The sequence below is a fragment of the Cetorhinus maximus genome, chromosome 24 (genome assembly GCF_964194155.1).
Source record: "Cetorhinus maximus chromosome 24, sCetMax3.hap1.1, whole genome shotgun sequence".
Lineage (NCBI taxonomy): Eukaryota > Metazoa > Chordata > Chondrichthyes > Lamniformes > Cetorhinidae > Cetorhinus > Cetorhinus maximus.
In genome coordinates this window covers 21,181,730-21,200,528 of record NC_135902.1, presented here as the reverse complement: position 1 = coordinate 21,200,528, position 18,799 = coordinate 21,181,730, and the positions used below count along the sequence as shown (strand labels likewise).

At 45.6% G+C, this 18,799-nt stretch overlaps 1 protein-coding gene across 3 annotated transcripts in view; it reads right to left on the bottom strand.

The window, feature by feature from the left end:
- The window catches only part of unc13d (unc-13 homolog D (C. elegans)), a 154,842-nt gene that overhangs the window by 92,970 nt on the left and 43,073 nt on the right, over positions 1-18,799 (bottom strand). For all 3 annotated transcript variants that reach the window (XM_078570834.1, XM_078570836.1, XM_078570835.1), the window contains 5 exons: positions 10,974-11,081; positions 9,546-9,605; positions 8,995-9,061; positions 6,698-6,896; positions 5,762-5,806 (listed from right to left, as the gene is read on the bottom strand). In XM_078570834.1, coding sequence (XP_078426960.1) covers positions 5,762-5,806; positions 6,698-6,896; positions 8,995-9,061; positions 9,546-9,605; positions 10,974-11,081 — 479 coding nt within the window. The remainder of the gene's footprint in view (positions 1-5,761; positions 5,807-6,697; positions 6,897-8,994; positions 9,062-9,545; positions 9,606-10,973; positions 11,082-18,799) is intronic.

Below are 18,799 nucleotides of genomic sequence, written 5' to 3'. Positions count from 1 at the left end.
AGGGAGGTTTGGGTCTTTCTTGCGGACAGACCGCAGGTGTTCCGCAAAACGGTCGCCCAGTTTGCGTTTGGTCTCTTCAATGTAGAGGAGGCCGCATTGGGAGCAACGAATGCAGTAGACTAAGTTAGGGGAAATGCAAGTGAAATGCTGCTTCACTTGAAAGGAGTGTTTGGGCCCTTGGACGGTGAGGAGAGAGGAAGTGAAGGGGCAGGTGTTGCATCTTCTGCGTGGGCATGGGGAGGTGCCATAAGTGGGGGTTAAGGAGTAGGGGGTGATGGAGGAGTGGACCAGGGTGTCCCGGAGGGAACGATCCCTACGGAATGCCGTCAAGGGGGGTGAAGGGAAGATGTGTTTGGTGGTGGCATCATGCTGGAGTTGGCGGAAATGGCGGAGGATGATCCTTTGAATGCGGAGGCTGGTGGGGTGATAAGTGAGGACAAGGGGGACCCTATCATGTTTCTGGGAAGGAGGAGAAGGCGTGAGGGAGGATGCGCGGGATATGGGCCGGACAGGGTTGAGGGCCCTGTCAACGACCGTGGATGGAAAACCTCGGTTAAGGAAGAAGGAGGACATGTCAGAGGAGCTGTTTTTGAAGGTAGCATCATCAGAACAGATGCGACGGAGGCGAAGGAACTGAGAGAATGGGATGGAGTCTTTACAGGAAGCGGGGTGTGAGGAGCTGTAGTCGAGGTAGCTGTGGGAGTCGGTAGGCTTGTAATGGATATTGGTGGACAGTCTATCATCAGAAATTGAGACAGAGAGGTCAAGGAAGGGAAGAGAAGTGTCAGAGATGGACCATGTGAAGATGATGGAGGGGTGGAGATTGGAAGCAAAATTAATAAATTTTTCCAGGTCCCGACGAGAGCATGAAGCAGCACCGAAGTAATCATCGATGTAGCGGAGAAAGAGTTGTGGGAGGGGGCCGGAGTAGGACTGGAACAAGGAATGTTCCACATACCCCATAAAGAGACAGGCATAGCTGGGGCCCATGCGGGTACCCATAGCCACACCTTTTATTTGGAGGAAGTGAGAGGAGTTAAAGGAGAAATTGTTCAGTGTGAGAACAAGTTCAGCCAGACGGAGGAGAGTAGTGGTGGATGGGGATTGTTGGGGCCTCTGTTCAAGGAAGAAGCTAAGGGCCCTCAGACCATCCTGGTGGGGGATGGAGGTGTAGAGGGATTGGACATCCATGGTGAAGAGGAAGCGGTTGGGGCCAGGGAACTGGAAATTGTTGATGTGACGTAAGGTGTCAGAGGAATCACGGATGTAGGTGGGAAGGGACTGGACAAGGGGACAAGGTTTCCTCCCACCTCTCCCTGGACCATGACCCCACCGCAGAACATCAAGCCATTGTTTCCAGGACTGTCACTGACCTCATCTCCTCTGGAGATCTTCCTCCCACAGCTTCCAACTTGATAGTCGCCCAACCTCGGACGGCCCGCTTCTACCTCCTACCCAAAATCCACAAACAGAACTGTCCTGGCAGACCCATCGTGTCAGCCTGTTCCTGCCCCACGGAACTCATTTCTCGTTATCTTGACTCCCTTCTCTCTCCCCTTGTCCAGTCCCTTCCCACCTACATCCGTGATTCCTCTGACACCTTACGTCACATCAACAATTTCCAGTTCCCTGGCCCCAACCGCTTCCTCTTCACCATGGATGTCCAATCCCTCTACACCTCCATCCCCCACCAGGATGGTCTAAGGGCCCTTAGCTTCTTCCTTGAACAGAGGCCCGAACAATCCCCATCCACCACTACTCTCCTCCGTCTGGCTGAACTTGTTCTCACACTGAACAACTTCTCCTTTAACTCCTCTCACTTCCTCCAAATAAAAGGTGTGGCTATGGGTACCCGCATGGGCCCCAGCTATGCCTGTCTCTTTATGGGGTATGTGGAACATTCCTTGTTCCAGTCCTACTCCGGCCCCCTCCCACAACTCTTTCTCCGCTACATCGATGATTACTTCGGTGCTGCTTCATGCTCTCGTCGGGACCTGGAAAAATTTATTAATTTTGCTTCCAATCTCCACCCCTCCATCATCTTCACATGGTCCATCTCTGACACTTCTCTTCCCTTCCTTGACCTCTCTGTCTCAATTTCTGATGATAGACTGTCCACCAATATCCATTACAAGCCTACCGACTCCCACAGCTACCTCGACTACAGCTCCTCACACCCCGCTTCCTGTAAAGACTCCATCCCATTCTCTCAGTTCCTTCGCCTCCGTCGCATCTGTTCTGATGACGCTACCTTCAAAAATAGCTCCTCTGACATGTCCTCCTTCTTCCTTAACCGAGGTTTTCCATCCACGGTCGTTGACAGGGCCCTCAACCCTGTCCGGCCCATATCCCGCGCATCCTCCCTCACGCCTTCTCCTCCTTCCCAGAAACATGATAGGGTCCCCCTTGTCCTCACTTATCACCCCACCAGCCTCCGCATTCAAAGGATCATCCTCCGCCATTTCCGCCAACTCCAGCATGATGCCACCACCAAACACATCTTCCCTTCACCCCCCTTGACGGCATTCCGTAGGGATCGTTCCCTCCGGGACACCCTGGTCCACTCCTCCATCACCCCCTACTCCTTAACCCCCACTTATGGCACCTCCCCATGCCCACGCAGAAGATGCAACACCTGCCCCTTCACTTCCTCTCTCCTCACCGTCCAAGGGCCCAAACACTCCTTTCAAGTGAAGCAGCATTTCACTTGCATTTCCCCTAACTTAGTCTACTGCATTCGTTGCTCCCAATGCGGCCTCCTCTACATTGGAGAGACCAAACGCAAACTGGGCGACCGTTTTGCGGAACACCTGCGGTCTGTCCGCAAGAAAGACCCAAACCTCCCTGTCGCTTGCCATTTTAACACTCCACCCTGTTCTCTTGCCAACATGTCTGTCCTTGGCTTGCTGCATTGTTCCAGTGAAGCCCAACGCAAACTGGAGGAACAGCACCTCATCTTCCGACTAGGCACTTTACAGCCCTCTGGGCTGAATATTGAATTCAACAACTTTAGATCTTAAACTCCCCCTCCCCCCATCCCCACCCCGTTTCTTTTTCCCCCCCCACCCGCTTTTTTTTCAATAATTTATATAGATTCTTCTTTCCCCACCTATTTCCATTATTTTTAAATCTAAAACTAAAACCTTTAGTCTTTCCACCCCACCCCCACTAGAGCTGTACTTTGAATATCCTGTTTTCCATTCTTAATTAGCACTTTTCTCAGACAAAGACCACCACCTTCAACACCTCTTTGACTCTTTTGTCTGTGACATCCTTTGATTATCTGCTCACACCACACCCTCAATGTGTCTCTTCGCACCCCCCCCACCCACCTTAAACCAATTTATATTTCTCCCTTGCTGAAACTATGCTGCAGTTCTGCCAAAGGGCCACGAGGGCTCGAAACGTTAACTGATTTCTTCTCCGCTGATGCTGCCAGACTTGCTGAGTTTTTCCAGGTAATTCTGTTTTTGTTTTGTTTTGGATTTCCAGCATCCGCAGTAGCTTTTAGCTTTTTGTTTTAATCTTAAATTGGTTTTCAGTGTAATTCTTAGCACAATCAGGGTTGTTTAGCAGGGGTTGTCCAATCCTGGACACTATGCTTTGAGTTTAGCAAGCACGGACTTGTTGGGTCCTTACGATATTTTGCCTGTTGCGGACAGCCGAAGGGACGTACTATTTGATATGATCCACCAATTATTGGGACATACAGCCTATATACCTGGCATCACGCCAGCACTGAAATTCATATACCACATTCTTCATTTGTGTGATAGGCAGAGCGTCTTTTTGGCTTGATGGCAGCATCATGTTGGTGGAGGATAAAACTCATGTTGCTGCAAGTAACAGTGTGCAATGGCTTGCTTCACCTGTGGCTCAAATGTTTGAGACACCTTACCCTTACTGGGCACTTTTCAGGACCGGACGTGACGGCCTTAGGTCCATTTATGAGTTTGTGCAATATACAATGAGCAATGATCTGATCAGGGTAGCCATCATCCCAAAGGATGGCTTTGATGCACCCTATTTCAGCATCAAGCTTGCAAATGGCTCAGGCCCTATTTACGAGGTTGGAAATAAGGCAAATCTTATAGAGCGTGGAACTGTAGGAATCGCAACACATATATTGAGCAGGCTTGAGGTAGACAGTAGTAAGGCTCTCTAGGGTAAGGTGCCTCAAAAATTTTAGCGACAGGTCCAGCAACATCTTGATTTTAAAATTCTCATCCTTGTTTTCAAATCCCTTATTGCCTCACGCCTCCCTATCTCTGTAATCACCTCCAACCTCACAACCCTCTTGAGATATCTGCGCTCCTCTAATTCTGGCTTACTGTGAATTTCCAATTATAATTGCAGCATCATTGGTGGCCATGCTTTCAGTTGCCTAGGCCCCAAGCTCTCAAATTCCCTCCCGAAAACTCTCTGCCTCTCTACTTCACCTTCCTCTCTTAAGACACTCTTTAATACCTTCCTTGTTGACCAAGCTTTTGGTCATCTGACTTAATACCTCCTTATATAGCTCAGTGTCATACTGCATTTTATAATGCTTCTGTAAAGTGCCTTGGGACGTTTCATTATGTTAAAAGTATTCGCAGTAGCTTTTAGCTTTTTGTTTTTATCTCTGTGTTTAATTGACTGCCACCTCTCTTCAAGAAATGCCCTCCCTGAAGAAGTACTGTTCTGTTCTCCGACAGGATCCTCCCCCCGCCCCCCCACCTTAGACCAGCTTATATTTCACCTCTCTCCTAACTATACTTCAGTTCTGCCGAAGGGTCGTGAGGACTCGAAACGTCAACTGATTTCTTCTCCACCGATGCTGCCAGACCTGCTGAGTTTTTCCAGGTAATTCTGTTTTTGTTTTATATAAGTATAGGCTGTTATAGTTGTTGATGTACAGGTTTACTTAAGAGGAGGACTGTACCATCAATGCACAGTTTCCAGGAATGTCCTGATAACCCTAGTGTAGTAATGTTCTACCTAAATGCCTTCCCCTATCATTGGTTTGTTTAAATCTAGCGTATACCCTGCACCGTTGCTACAACACCATTTAAATAATTGAACTCGACAGACAAGTTATTCATATTTTTAATTTTTCTACTTCTGGTTAGTTTCCCTATAATCAGTTTTCCTGTTCCACCTTATTGCTGCCAAGACATTAGCAGGCCAAGTGACCTATGGCTATTCAACAACACAAAATAGGTCCTAGTGAGGATAACGGCAAGTGATGATTTAACACCAATATCACCATTTGACTACAAAGGTGCCGGCAGTATCAGCTGACTGATTAAATGGTGTCTTTATCTTCCCATCAATGACCTCACAAACCCATCGGATATGGATGAGGAGCCTCACAGTCGTGCATTACTACCATTTTATATTCAATGATCCATTAATACAGAAGGTTATGGTACACTAACAGGCCATCAGCCATCAAGTCCTTGTCAATAGTTTTCTCCACATGATTAGTTTGAGATTGATGCATGGCTATGGGGAGAGAGTGGGTCAGTGGGATTAGTTCGGGATTGATACAGGATGATGGGAAAAGCATAAGGCAATGGAATTAGTTTAGGATAGAGGCAGGACTATGGAGAGAAAGCACAGGACAGTGGGATTAGCAAAAGCCTGGCTCATTCACAATGGATCGAATGGCCTTCTCTGTTGGTCCAGTGATTTTTCAACTATATTAATCCTAAGGACCTCCTTCTGCTAACATACACTCAACACATTCCTAGTACAGTAGCTCCAGGTTCAGAATACCCACCACATGTCCATGTGCAGTTCAGTGTGATGGAAATCTTTGACTTTCCTGTAACGAAAGAGACCGTAATTATTAATGGCAGATCTTGGAATTGAGGCCAGTGACAGGATCTTCCAGTCAATCAATAAGGAGTAATATAACCAATATGGTCAGTACGATGGATAACACTGCTGGGTTACAGCAAACATTTCACTGTCATTGACATAGAACTTTTGTCTTTTCGTAATAGAGTTAACTCATCCTCTATCCATGCCTCAATTAACCAAAGCCTGGATTGATTTTTTTGCCATTCTCTGAATCTTTCCCACAGCCTCTTTAACTGGTTGATTCTGCTGATTGTGTCTGTCCCATGGTGAAGCAACGAGTAGAAGCACCATCTGACTGACTTTGCTATACTTGTTAGGGTCCATCCAGGTCTGACTCTATCCAAGTTGGGGGTGGGGTGGGGAGGGGGTGGATGGGGAGGATGTGGGTAGGGCAGGGTGGCAAGAGAAACTCCCTTAATGTCAGAGAGGGGTAAAATCAGCCAGGGTTCCAGCTGCCTACTGCTGTGCGGTGACACAGCTGGCAAGTCTGAGCATGTGAGGGAGGGAGTAAGGGCAGGATCAAATGCCCTGTATAATCAAAAAGCCTGCTGACACAAGAATGGACTAGCATTAGGAATACTGAACAAAGATACCACACCACCCACCAACTGCTGCCTGAAGGAAATGAAAAACAAAGACAGAAAAGTAGAGAGGATAGGAAGAGAAATAAAAAGCAATAAAGAGAGAAGTGGAAGAAACAAGAAAGAAGCACAAGAGGTGAGAGAAAACCAGCAACATGATGACAATGGATAGGGAAGAGAGTGAGTATAATCTCCAATCTCCCATGTACAACACCATGGGAGATAGACTGGGGCAGCTTGCAGTGACTTAATGTATCAATATTGACACTCACAGGAGAAACGTTTCATTCCAAATGGGATTCAGGGTCTGCTTCTTGACTTCTGTTCTTTGAATTTGATCTTGAGGGATTGAATCTTTCACTATAGCTTTCTGTCGTCTCCTGGGCAGGGGACTGTCTGTTCTGTTGGCCTCTTCTTCTTGGTGTTCTTCAGTAACCACCACTCCCAGCAAACAATAAGGGTCACTGAAACCTAGACAAGAGATTCGATGAGAACATTTGAATTAGAAGAGGTTGAGTATAACCTGATTCATGGTAAGCTTACCAGAGCAATCCCAGTCAAAAAACTCTGATTGCACTCCAGGATCTCCTACAATCTCATACATGCCCTTCCTCACATACCTGGGCAGGATACCTGAAAAGGCTTGTCATTTTGGCAGGTGGGACCAATGTTTACCTGTATCACCTTTAGAGGGGATCGCCTGCCCATAGTAAAATCCACCTGATTTTAACCCCACTCCATTTGCCAGGGTATTTCCCAGTTAGCTGTTGGTGGCTGCCTTCACTGTAGCCACCAACAGCTTTCTCTCTGTCACTCTCTACCTTATCTTTCTGTTTTATCAGCGATCCTCTAAAAATGTTCTTCTCTTGTTTGTCCGAATACAACATCCTCAGTGTTGATCCCCTGACCCACATCTCCTTGAGTTGAAATCAAGGGGATAATTTCACCCTTTGGGGGAATCACGTAGAATGAACAATATTGGATCAGCTGCCCATTATACACCTCCCCAATTCTCCCTTCCATTGGAGACTTGACAGGAGGTTTAAAGGCTGAAACAGGATTCAAAATTCAAGGGTGTGCCTCCTAGGCTGTCTGAGGCAACAGGTCGAATGCTTTACAGTGGATGCTGTTAGAAGACTCTTACAGCATAATCTTACAGCTCTTACAGATAATCTTACAGATGTCCATAGACAACATGGAAGAAGGGATAGTGAGGTTGACCTGTTGCTTGCCTGTGTGAGAACATGGTAACCCTAGTGTTATCTGTGGCAGATATCTCAGTTACTGAATGCTCACGCTGTTGCTCATTGAGGTTTTGTAGTCATGGATGACTTCAGCTTGCTTAGAGAATGGTCACAGGCCACCATGAGGGAGGGATTCTGACTCCTCAAGATTGTCCACTGTTCTATGTTTAAAAAGGCCAATGAGCATCATAGCAAGATGTCCTCCAGAAGTGACATGACTGCAGTAGCACTGGGATGACTAGTTGACACTCATGCCAGTGTCAGTTCTGTGGCATGTTGTCATGTGACAGAAAGCACAACTTTTGAAAGTACACTTACATCTTCAACTAGGAGAGCACCTTGAAGGACAACACACAAAAGACAAGCACAAGAGCATAACACACGGAGCTGGAGTTTCCGTTTGTTTGTGCTTTTTTTTGCCATGTTTTGCCCAATATCAGTGTAACTGGTGCAGTGGATCATGGAGTTTTAAGTGTAAATTGCAATTGGTGCAAATCAAGTTTCAGCGATCTTTTGCATTAGTTTTAAAAGCAGCGCTAGCAACAGATCCTGTCCACAAAACCGGCTACAGCCTCAGGGTGAATTAATCACCATTGGGAGTTTCTGTTAATTATGTCCTTTGTGAACCTTTGAGGAAGCTTCCAAAATTGAGGGAATAGGACACTAACAGATATGCTTAGAAAATTATTAAATGAATTTATAAAATAATTATTAAGGAACTGACTACAGTACTCCAATATAACTAGAAAATAGTTTTGTTTATTTTTTTGAAAGGCATTTTCAGTCACTTAAAATCAGGTTACTCAAAGATGATGAATTGATACTGATTTTAAATGCTTATTCTTTGGTATAAATATATCAAGGAATATTTTTTAAAGAAAGTTTTCAAAAATAAACTGTTTTAAAGTGTTCTTTAACTGTGCTGATTCATGGCAGATATTGCAATTGGCAAAAGCAAATAGGTTTGAGCAGAAGCTTAAAGAAAAAACACTTTTCAAAACTTGCGCAATTTTGGGCACGATTTGTGCTAGAATCACAAATTGAACCCAAAGCGGAGACTCTATCCATTAAGGGTAATCTTGAGTCCCATGTCCAGCCCAAACTTTGCCTGAATGGGATTTGACTCATGTTGCTGCCACTTGCTTCTTACTGACCTGTATAACATGGTGCATATCATATGCCAACAGGACAGCCCTATAACTCTTCTTAGGAGAAATACAGTTACCTTGGAGGGTGATGCATTATCTAATTAATTCTCTTTAGCCTGAAGACTATAACAGGTCTTGCTCTTTTGCTGCCCACATGAAGCAAACAGACATACTTACCATTTGCATCTTTGGCCAGAATTCCTTGGGCTTCCTTTACTATTATCTTCAGGAAGACAGTGGGTGGCTATGGAAGAGGCACAGAGAAACCAAGAGGAACCTCAATATAATTGCCACAGCAGAATAACTTTCAAATTATAATAGACCTTGCCCAAAATTGTAACAGTTTATGAAAACATTTGGAATGCCCAAACCCCTCATTGTGACTTTGTCTTCAATATCCCATATCCGTCACTGTATTCCTCTACGAAGTACCCCACATCCATCAATATCACTCTCTTACATCTTCTCACTGTAATAATTTCCCCATTCCACACTATAACAATCTCACATCCGCCATGTAAATGTTCTGGTATACTCTATACCTCTGACTTACTCAGTCTGCTATCCTGTGTACCTCTCACCATAACAACTTCCTATTACCTTTCCCACTTTGTATTTCACATACCTTACAAAGTGCCCTTTTAAGAAGTAGTGATAAATGTTACAGCAAACAAACCCTAAACTGTAATTATGCCCATAAATAGAGTTTTTGAGGCTGTTCCGCTCACTTTCAGCTGTTTGACCTGCTCCAGTATAACTTTGTGTTCTTCTTGGTCCATCTGGAAAGCCTAGAAAGAGAGGGGCAAGAAACTGTCAGACAGGTTATTGTGGGAAAGCTCATTCTGTCAGTGTTCACAGTTCAAGAGTCCGGATGAGACACTAGAAATTACTTTGCATTTCCCTAATGATTGTTTGCTTACTTAATGTGCAGGCTTTTCATTCTGGAAACTGCATAATCAGTTTGAATATGACATTCAGTCCTTATGACATCTGAAGACAAGAGGTTGCACTGAAAGTGCAGCAGGACATGAGCAGATCAGAGCATAAACTGCATGTGTACCCAGCATTAATTATGAATGGCCTGTTTCTGCGCCTTGAAATCCATATTTGGTAAACTTTGTGTCTATCAACCGGAATTCTCTAGTAACCGGAATTTCTGACAGTTTGATTTTTTTAAAAACCAATCACTTTCAGTATTCAGATAATGCATTCTTTTAAAAAAACTATACTAATAACAAGAGATTGTAAATCTGCAGAAGTTGTTCTTAGGCTTTACACTGAAAATATTAAATTATTGGGTCAATTTTGGTTATTGTGCCTGAACAAAGATATGCTGCATCTTGTCTTGTGTACGAAATAATGTAACTCCCCATTAACTGGCATTCTTGTTTACCCTACACCACCCATTCCTACAGTATTCCAGATAACAAAGATTTTAGTGTAATTCTATAATACGTAGTACTTTTCAGCATAGGATCCTACATACACAAAGCACAGTTTACAGCACTGATGAATTTAAAGATTATCAACAGTTGTAGTGAACACAGAATCTGTGAAATTCATTTTCTCTGGGGTTCTGGGGACCATAGGTCCCATGGGAGTGCAACCATTGGGCCACAAATTAGACTGCAGCCAAGATATGCTGAATCATTGCCTTCCCTGGCAGGTTCTATGGGGCCTCGCTAAGGGGGTGAAGTCCCAATTGGCCTTAAATAAGGTCAGCGGTGTAACAGGTGGTGTGGCTGGATCGTGGAGTACCAGGCCACGATCACGCCTTCTCACCTTATTTCATAGGCTCTGACTGGCCTGCTTCCTTGTCAGTTGCAGGTCAGTGCTCAGTTCTCTTACTCCTTCAACCCTCAGCCCAGAAAATCTTGGGGCAGCAATAAAGACACGTCTCTACATCCCTCAGTCAACATCACAAAAACATCTGGTCATTTATCGAATTGCTGTTTGTGGGATCTCGCTGTGTGAAAATTGGCTGCCATATTTCCTACAATTAGCCATAAAGTGCCATGAACGTCCTGAGGTTGTGAAAAACACTTTATCAATGCAAGTCTTTCTTTTTACCCACTGGAGCCATAGGGAACCGCACATTAATGTATTTGAATAGCTATCTGTTGAGGAAGAGAGATGTGTTCAGTTAGTTTACTCACATTCTTCAGGTAATGAAGGAGCTCATTCTTGTCTGTGCTGTGGGACGCTGAAGGCTTACCACTGCGATGAACAAAGGTGTACAGGGCTTCTTCATACAACAGGTTTAACTGCATGAAACAGAGTAACACCAGAGTCAGCTTCTGAACATCTAGTCAGACTGTAATGCTGCAAAATGTTCACAGGTCTTGCTTTCAAAGCAAGAAAAATTCAGCACCTGGACAAATCCTGCTTCTTTTCACCATCTAATGGCTCCTGTTGGAAGGTCCTTTTGTGAACGCACCACTTCAGCTACCCAGAAATACGATTGTTCCTGAAAATGGGCATGCAGGGATACGGTGGGTGGGTGGGGCATAGGCAACGGGGGTGGGGGAAAAGATGGGCAGCGCATGGAGCTAGAGGGGGGCAGTGGGATTTCCCTTTCCTTCCTCCAAAGGAGCTGAATTCCAGAAGTGAGATGAGAGTGACTGCCCTTAATCAAAGCAGCATTTAACTGTCTGTGGCATCAAGGAGCCCGAACAATACTGAACTCAATGGGATCAGAGGGAAAACTATCCACTAGTTGAAGTCATACCTAGCAGAAAGGAAGATGGTTGTGATTGTTGGAGGTCAGTCATCTCAACCCCAGGATATCACTGCAGGAGTTCCTTGGGGTAGTGTCCTAGGCCCAACCATCTTCAGCTGCTTCATCAGGTTCTGCAACAGTCCATGCCCACTTGCAACAAACCCTGGAAAATATCCAGGCTAATGCTAATAAGCTGCAAGTAAGATTCATGACATACACGTGCCAGGCAATCTCCAATAAGAGGGAATCTACCCATCTCTCCTTGACATTCAATGTCATCACAATCATTAAATCCCCCATCATTAACATACTGACAGTTACCATTGACCAGAAACTGAACTGGACTAGCCATATAAATACTATGGCTACAAGAGCAGGCCAGAGGCTGGGAATTCTGTGCCAAGTGACTCGCCTCCCAGCTCTCCAAAGCCTGTCCACCATTTTTAAGGCACAAGTCAAGAGTGTGATGGAATACTCTTCACTTGCCTGGATGAGTGCAGCTCCAACAACACTTGAGATGCTCTACACAAATTAACACATGGAAGTTTGATGTTATTGCTGTCACAGAGATATGGTTGAGAGGGGCAGGATTGGCAGCTCAATATTCCAGGATATAGGGTCTTCAGGCAAGACAGGGAAGGAAGTAAAAGAGGAGGGGGTATTGCAATATTGATCAAGGAATCAATTACAGCAGTAAGGAGGGATGACATCTTAGAAAGTTCCTCAAATGAAGACATATGGGCAGAACTTAAAAACAAAAAAGGAGCAATCACATTGCTGGGAGTGTACTATAGGCCCCCAAACAGTCAGAGCAAAATAGAAGAGCAGATAATATAGGCAAATTTCAGAGAGGTGTACAAACAATAGGGTAGTAATAGTGGGGGATTTCAACTTCCCCAACATTAACCGGGTTAGACATAGTGTGATGGGTTTAGAGGGAGCGGAATTCTTAAAATGCACCCAGGAGAACTTTTTAAGCCAGTATGTAGAAGGTCCTACAAGAGAGGGGGCAATCCTGGACTTAATTTTAGGGAATGAAGCCGGGCAAGTGGTAGAGGTATCAATGGGGGAGCATTTTGCAGATGGTGATCATAACTTCGTTAGATTCAAGGTTGTTATGGAAGAGGACAAGGATGGGCTGGAAATCAGGGTTCTAAATTGGGGGAAGGCCGATTTTAATAAGATCAGATATGATTTGGCCAGAGTGGACTGGGAGCAGCTACTTTTAGGTAAATCTGCGTCAGAGCAGTGGGACTCATTCAAGAAGGAAACAAGAAGAGTACAGGGCCAACATATTCCAGTAAAGACAAAGGGTGGGACCAACAAAACCAGGGAACCCTGTATGTCGAGGGATAAACAGGATTGGGTAAAGAGAAAAAGGGAAGCTTATGGTAGATACCGAGAGCTCAAAACAGCGGAAGCCCTAGAGGAATATAGTATGTGTAGGGGGGAACTTAAAAAGGAAATTAGGAGCAAAAAAGGGAGTATGAAGAAACATTGGCAGGTAAAATAAAGGAAAATCCAAAGTTATTTTACAAGTACTTAAAAGTAAGAGAATAACTAGGGAAAGAGTAGGGCCGATTAAGGACCATAGTGATAATTTGTGTGTGGGGCCGGAAGACATAGATAGGGTTCTAAATGAATACTTTGTGTCGGTGTTCACAAGTGAGGGGGATGACGTGGGTATGGAAATCAGGCAGCAGGACTGTGATATAATTTAAGAAATGAGCATAGAAAGGGAGGAGGTTCTAAGTGGTCTGGCAGGCTTAAAATTAGATAAATCTCCAGGCCCAGATGAAATGTATCCCAGGCTGTTGAGTGAGGCAAGGGAGGAGATAGCAGGGGCGCTGGCAATAATTTTCAATACCTCTCTGGCCACAGGAGAGACACCAGAGGACTGGAGGACAGCCAATGTGGTACCGTTATTCAAGAAGAAAGGTAGGGATAAACTAGGGAACTACATGCCAGTCAGTCTAACCTCAGTGGTGGGAAAACTATTGGGAGCAATTCTGAGGGACAGAATTAATCTACACTTGGAAAGGCAGGGATTAATCAAGGACAGTCAGCATGGTTTTGTTAAGGGGAGGTCATGTCCGACCAATTTGATTGAATTTTTCGAAGAGGTGACCAGGTGTGTAGATGAGGGCAATGCATTTGCCGTAGTCTACTTGGACTTCAGCAAGGCTTTTGATAAGATCCTGCATGGGAGACTGTTAAGAGCCCATGGGATCCAAGGCAATTTGGCAAATTGGATTCAGAATTGGCTGACTGGCAGGAAGCAGAGGGTGATGGTCGAGGGGTGTTTTTGTGACTGGATGCCTGTGTCCAGTGGGATTCCACAGGGATCGATGTTGGGTCCCTTGCTGTTTGTGGTATATATAAACAATTTAGACTTAAATGTAGGAGGGTTGATCAGTAAGTTCGCGGATGACATGAAAATTGGTTGGATGGTAAATAGTGAGGAGGATAGTCTTAGATTACAGGAGGATATAGATGGGCTAGTCAGATGGGCTGATCAATGACAAGTGGAATTTAATCCGGATAAGTGTGAGATGATGCATTTGGGCAGGCCAAACAAGGCATGGGAATACACGATGAATGGTCGGACCCTGGGAAGTACCGAGGATCAGAGGGACCTTGGTGTGCACGTCCACCGATCCCTTAAGATAGCGGGACAGGTAAATAAGGTGGCATATGGGATACTTGCCTTTATTAACCGAGGCATAGAATATAAGAGCAGGGAGGTTATGCTGGAACTGTATAAAACGCTGGTTAGGCCACAGCTAGAGTATTGCGTGCAGTTCTGGAATCCGCATTATAGGAAGGATGTGATTGCACTAGAGAGTGTGCAGAGGAGATTTACCAGGATGTTGCCTGGGCTGGAGAGTTTTAGTTATGAGGAGAGATTGGATAGACTGGGGTTATTTTCCCTGGAGCAGAGGAGTTTGAGGGGGGACATGATTGAGGTGTATAAAATTATGAGGGGCATAGATAGGGTAGATAGGAAGCAACTTTTCCCCTTGGTGGGGGGATCAATAACCAGGGGGTACAGATTTAAGGTAAGTGGCAGGAGGCTTAGAGGGGATGTGAGGAAGAATTTTTTCACCCAGAGGGTGGTGGGAATCTGGAACTCATTGCCTGAAAGGGTGGTAGAGGCAGAAACCCTCATAACATTTAAGAAGTGTTTGGATGTGCACTTGCGATGCCATGGCGTACAAGGCTCTGGGCCTAGTGTTGGAAAATGGGATTAGAATAGTTAGGTACTTGTTTGACCAGCGCAAACTTGAAAAAGGGTCTTTTTCTGTGCTGTAGACCTCCATGACTCTATAACTCTATGACCATTGATCATCTACTTGATCAGCACCCCAACCACCACCTAGTAGCAGCAGTGTGTACGCCCTCTACAAGATGTAGTGCAGCAATTCACCAAGACTTCCTCGACAGCACCTTCCAAACCTGCAACCTCTACCACCATGAAGAACACAGGCAGCAGACGCATGGGAACACCATCCAAGTCACACACCATCCTGATTTGGAAATGTATCGCAGTTCTTTCACTTCACTGGGTCGGAATCCTGGAATTCCCTTCCTAACATCATTGTGAGTGTACCTGCACCCATATGGACTGCAGCGATTCAAGAAGGCAGCTCACCACCATCTTCTCAAGGACAATTAAGGATGGGCAATAAATAGTGTCCTGGCCAGCACTACCAATATCCCATGGACGAACAAATAAAATTAAACAAATCTACCTATGCAATCTAATCTTGAAAATTGACAGTTTTTACCTCAAACACCAAACTGCAAGTCAATTTCAAGCCTCACAGCTCTCTCTGTGTGAAGAAGTTTCTCCTGTCCTCTGTTCTAAATCTCTGACATTTAAATTTTTGCCCTCTCAATCTTGACCACTCGATTTCTGGAAACAGTCTGCTTCTACCTCCCCTGTCTCAAACAGTTCATGATTTTAAAAACTTCTGACACATTGTCCAATAATCTTGTTCTAATAAAAAATGCTTCAAGTTTTTAGTTCTTTCTTTGTATTTGCATTTGCTCGGAGCGGAGGGATTCCTGGTCAATTTGTGTTGTACTGTCTCTCTAAAATCTCAAAATCATTTGTGTAATGTAGAATCCAATACTGCACACAGTACTTAATTAATGCTTTATTTAGGCTTCTCATTTTGTCTTTGCTTTTATATTCTATATCTTGTGAAAAACCTAGAATTCAATCAGTTTTTTTTACAGCCTTTAATGTATTGGAGCAGCGAAATTGGATAGCTCTCTAAAGCAGGCCTGGGGATCATAATGCACAATTAATCTACGCCTGTCGATTGTGATGCAGGTAGCATGCCAACTTTGTGCTGCTTGCTCATTTGAATAATCTGTGTTCAGCCATACTGTTTACTGTGCTTTTAACTGCTAGGCATTTTAAGATGGTTAAGTTTTAAACCTCATACCTCATACCCCCTGACCCACCATTCACATGCCCCATGCCCCATCCATGCCACCTCATGCCCTCTACCCATCCCCATGGCATCTCATACCCTCCATGCAACCTATGCCCCTCCACTCACCCCCTCCCATGGCCCCTCCATGCCAACCTATGCCCCCTCTACTCTCCCCTATGCCCTTTATAGTCCCTATGTCAACTCATGACTCCCCACCCACCACCCTTTGCCCTTACACCTACCATGTCCACTCACCCTGTATTCACCATGGGCAGACCTCAGGAACTACGCTGAGATTAAATAAAATAAAAGTTCTAAGTGTCTATTGCAGATTTTATCTTTAAAAAAAACCCTCATTCATAAAAACCCATTCACTACATTTACAATCCTTCAAATACATAACCCTTATAAAAAACAAACATTTCATTCAAGAGCTAAATCCCTTATAAAAACAAACTTTGGAATTCATAGTCCCATTTCAAAGGCCAGGGTAGAGTGGAGGCATAGGTTGGCATGGAGAATATGAGGGGCCATGGGGGGTGAGTAGAGGTGCATAGGTTGGCATGGAAGGTATGAAGAGCATGGGGGTGAGTGGAGGGCCATAGGTTTCATGGAGAGTATGAGAGGCCATGAGGGTGGGTAGAGGGCATAAGGTAGCATGGATGGGGCATATAACCACTTGAAGCTGTCAATCAACCCATAAAATGGAAGTGATAATGGAAGGTTGTGAAACCAAGCACAAATCCAGTAATGATAGCCCTCAGGCTAATGGCAACAAACAGCGTGAAATGGCAAGGTTTTTATTAACACATCACACACTTTTTTTTCAAAGATTTAAAGGATAGGAGTTTTAAATGCCTTGATAGTTTGACAGTTGCCTTCAACACTTTTGACAGTTCCTCAAATGAGCTTATGCACTTTTTACGCACTTAAGTCCACTTTTCACAATACCAAAAGGCACATTACCTCTCCCAAAGGGCACCTGACCTCCACCAAGGATGTCCAGGGACCATATCCAAAGGACTCTGCAAAGTTCAGACTTGCTCCAACCAGGTCTAATCTGCACACTGTGGATAGAATTTTACACCTCGAGAGTGGGCATGCACATAGCATGAGAAGATGTCGGGTGAGCGTCCTAACGTCATCCCGCATGCGTGCAATCTTCAGGCCAGCGGGCGCATGTGCGTGTCGGAGCCATGCCCACCATCAATTAAAAAGCCACTTAAAGTCATTAAAAACCCAACTGAACCCGATTTTACATTGCCTGTGCAACTTCGCACTCATTGCAAGGGCAAAACAGGCAGGGGGGCAGCTCACATTTTGCAAAACCTCATCCAAGGGCAGGATAAAAAGAGTCAGTAGCATTGCCAGTGTAAGTAGTGAGGAGTTTTGGAGATAGTTTGCTGCTGGTTGCTTATTTGAACTTAGCTGCATCTCTGTTCTGACCTTCAGTCTTAGCATTTCCAGGTTTCATATCAGGACTCATTGGTGTCTCCAAGGCCTCTGGAGGATTTTGACCATGTGGACCCTTCCAGGTATCAGACAGCCCTCCCTTACCTTGGTAATGGGGATTATGGTCTCGCTGGAGGCATCTCCTCTGAGGAGGAAGAGAGGGGCAGAAGGGAGAGGAGGCCAGGTGTCCCAGTGCAGTTTCCAGAGGAGTGACCTGTGAGAGGAGAGGCACAGGCATAAGGGGCACAGGGCCAGCAGTAGTCAAAGGCAGAAGGGGCCGCAGAAGACCTCACTATCCTGCTGCCAGGGTTTACAGGCGGTGATGTAGCTACCCCAATAAGTCTGAGTTGCAATGCCAAAGGAGGCTTCGCCTCTCCAGGGAGACCGTGACCTCCATTTGGCAGATGATTGGGCCTGAGATCACCTCCAACTGTGTGGGTGGGCACCCCATGCCAGTGGCTCTGAAGGTCACAGTGGCCCTCAACTTCTATGCCTCCAGCTCTTTCCAGGGGTCAGTGAGGGATCTTTGTGGAGTATCCCAATCAACTGTCCACATTTGCGTCAAGCTGGTGACAGAAGCTCTGTTCAGAATTTATTCATTTCCGTATGGACAAGGCCAGCCAGGCTGAGCGAGCCAGAGGGTCTGCAACGATTGCTGGGTTCCCCCGCATCCAGGGTGCAATCGACTGCACACATGTGGCCATCAAGGCGCCAGTGGGTCAGATGGGTGCTTTCGTTAACAGGAAGGGATTCCCTGCACATGATAGTGTGTGACCAGATTCTACAAGTCTGTGCAAGGTACCCTGGCAGCTCCATGACGTTTATACCCTGAGACACTCCCAGGTGCCAAGGCTATTCAATGCTCCAGCCTGACTGGATGGATGGCTGCTGGGTGACAAGGGCTATCCATTGAAAAAGTGGCAAGACACTCAGTCCAAGCAGATGGGTGCTTTCGTTAACAGGAAGGGATTCCCTGCACATGAACATGCAGATAGTGTGTGATAGGTAGGTTCACCCCCTTGGCCAGCTTCGGCATCATTGACAGTTGGCACTCAGAGTCTAAAACCCCTGAGCCCCATGGGGGGACAGCCAGACCTTAACACTGCAACACACTGATCCATGCCAAGACAGTACTCACCCTTCCCGAGCGCAGCAGGTCGTTAAACCTTTTGCGGCACTGGACCCATGTGCACGGCACAAAGTTGTGGCTGCTCACCTGTGCTGCCACCTCTTCCCAGGCCCTTTTTGTCAGGTGCAGTGGCCTCCTCCTTCCATCTCTAGGGACGAGGGTGTCCCTCCTGGCAGCCACCTCCTCCAGGAGGACGGTGAGGAACTCGTCTGAAAACCGGGGACCAGGGGGTGGGGG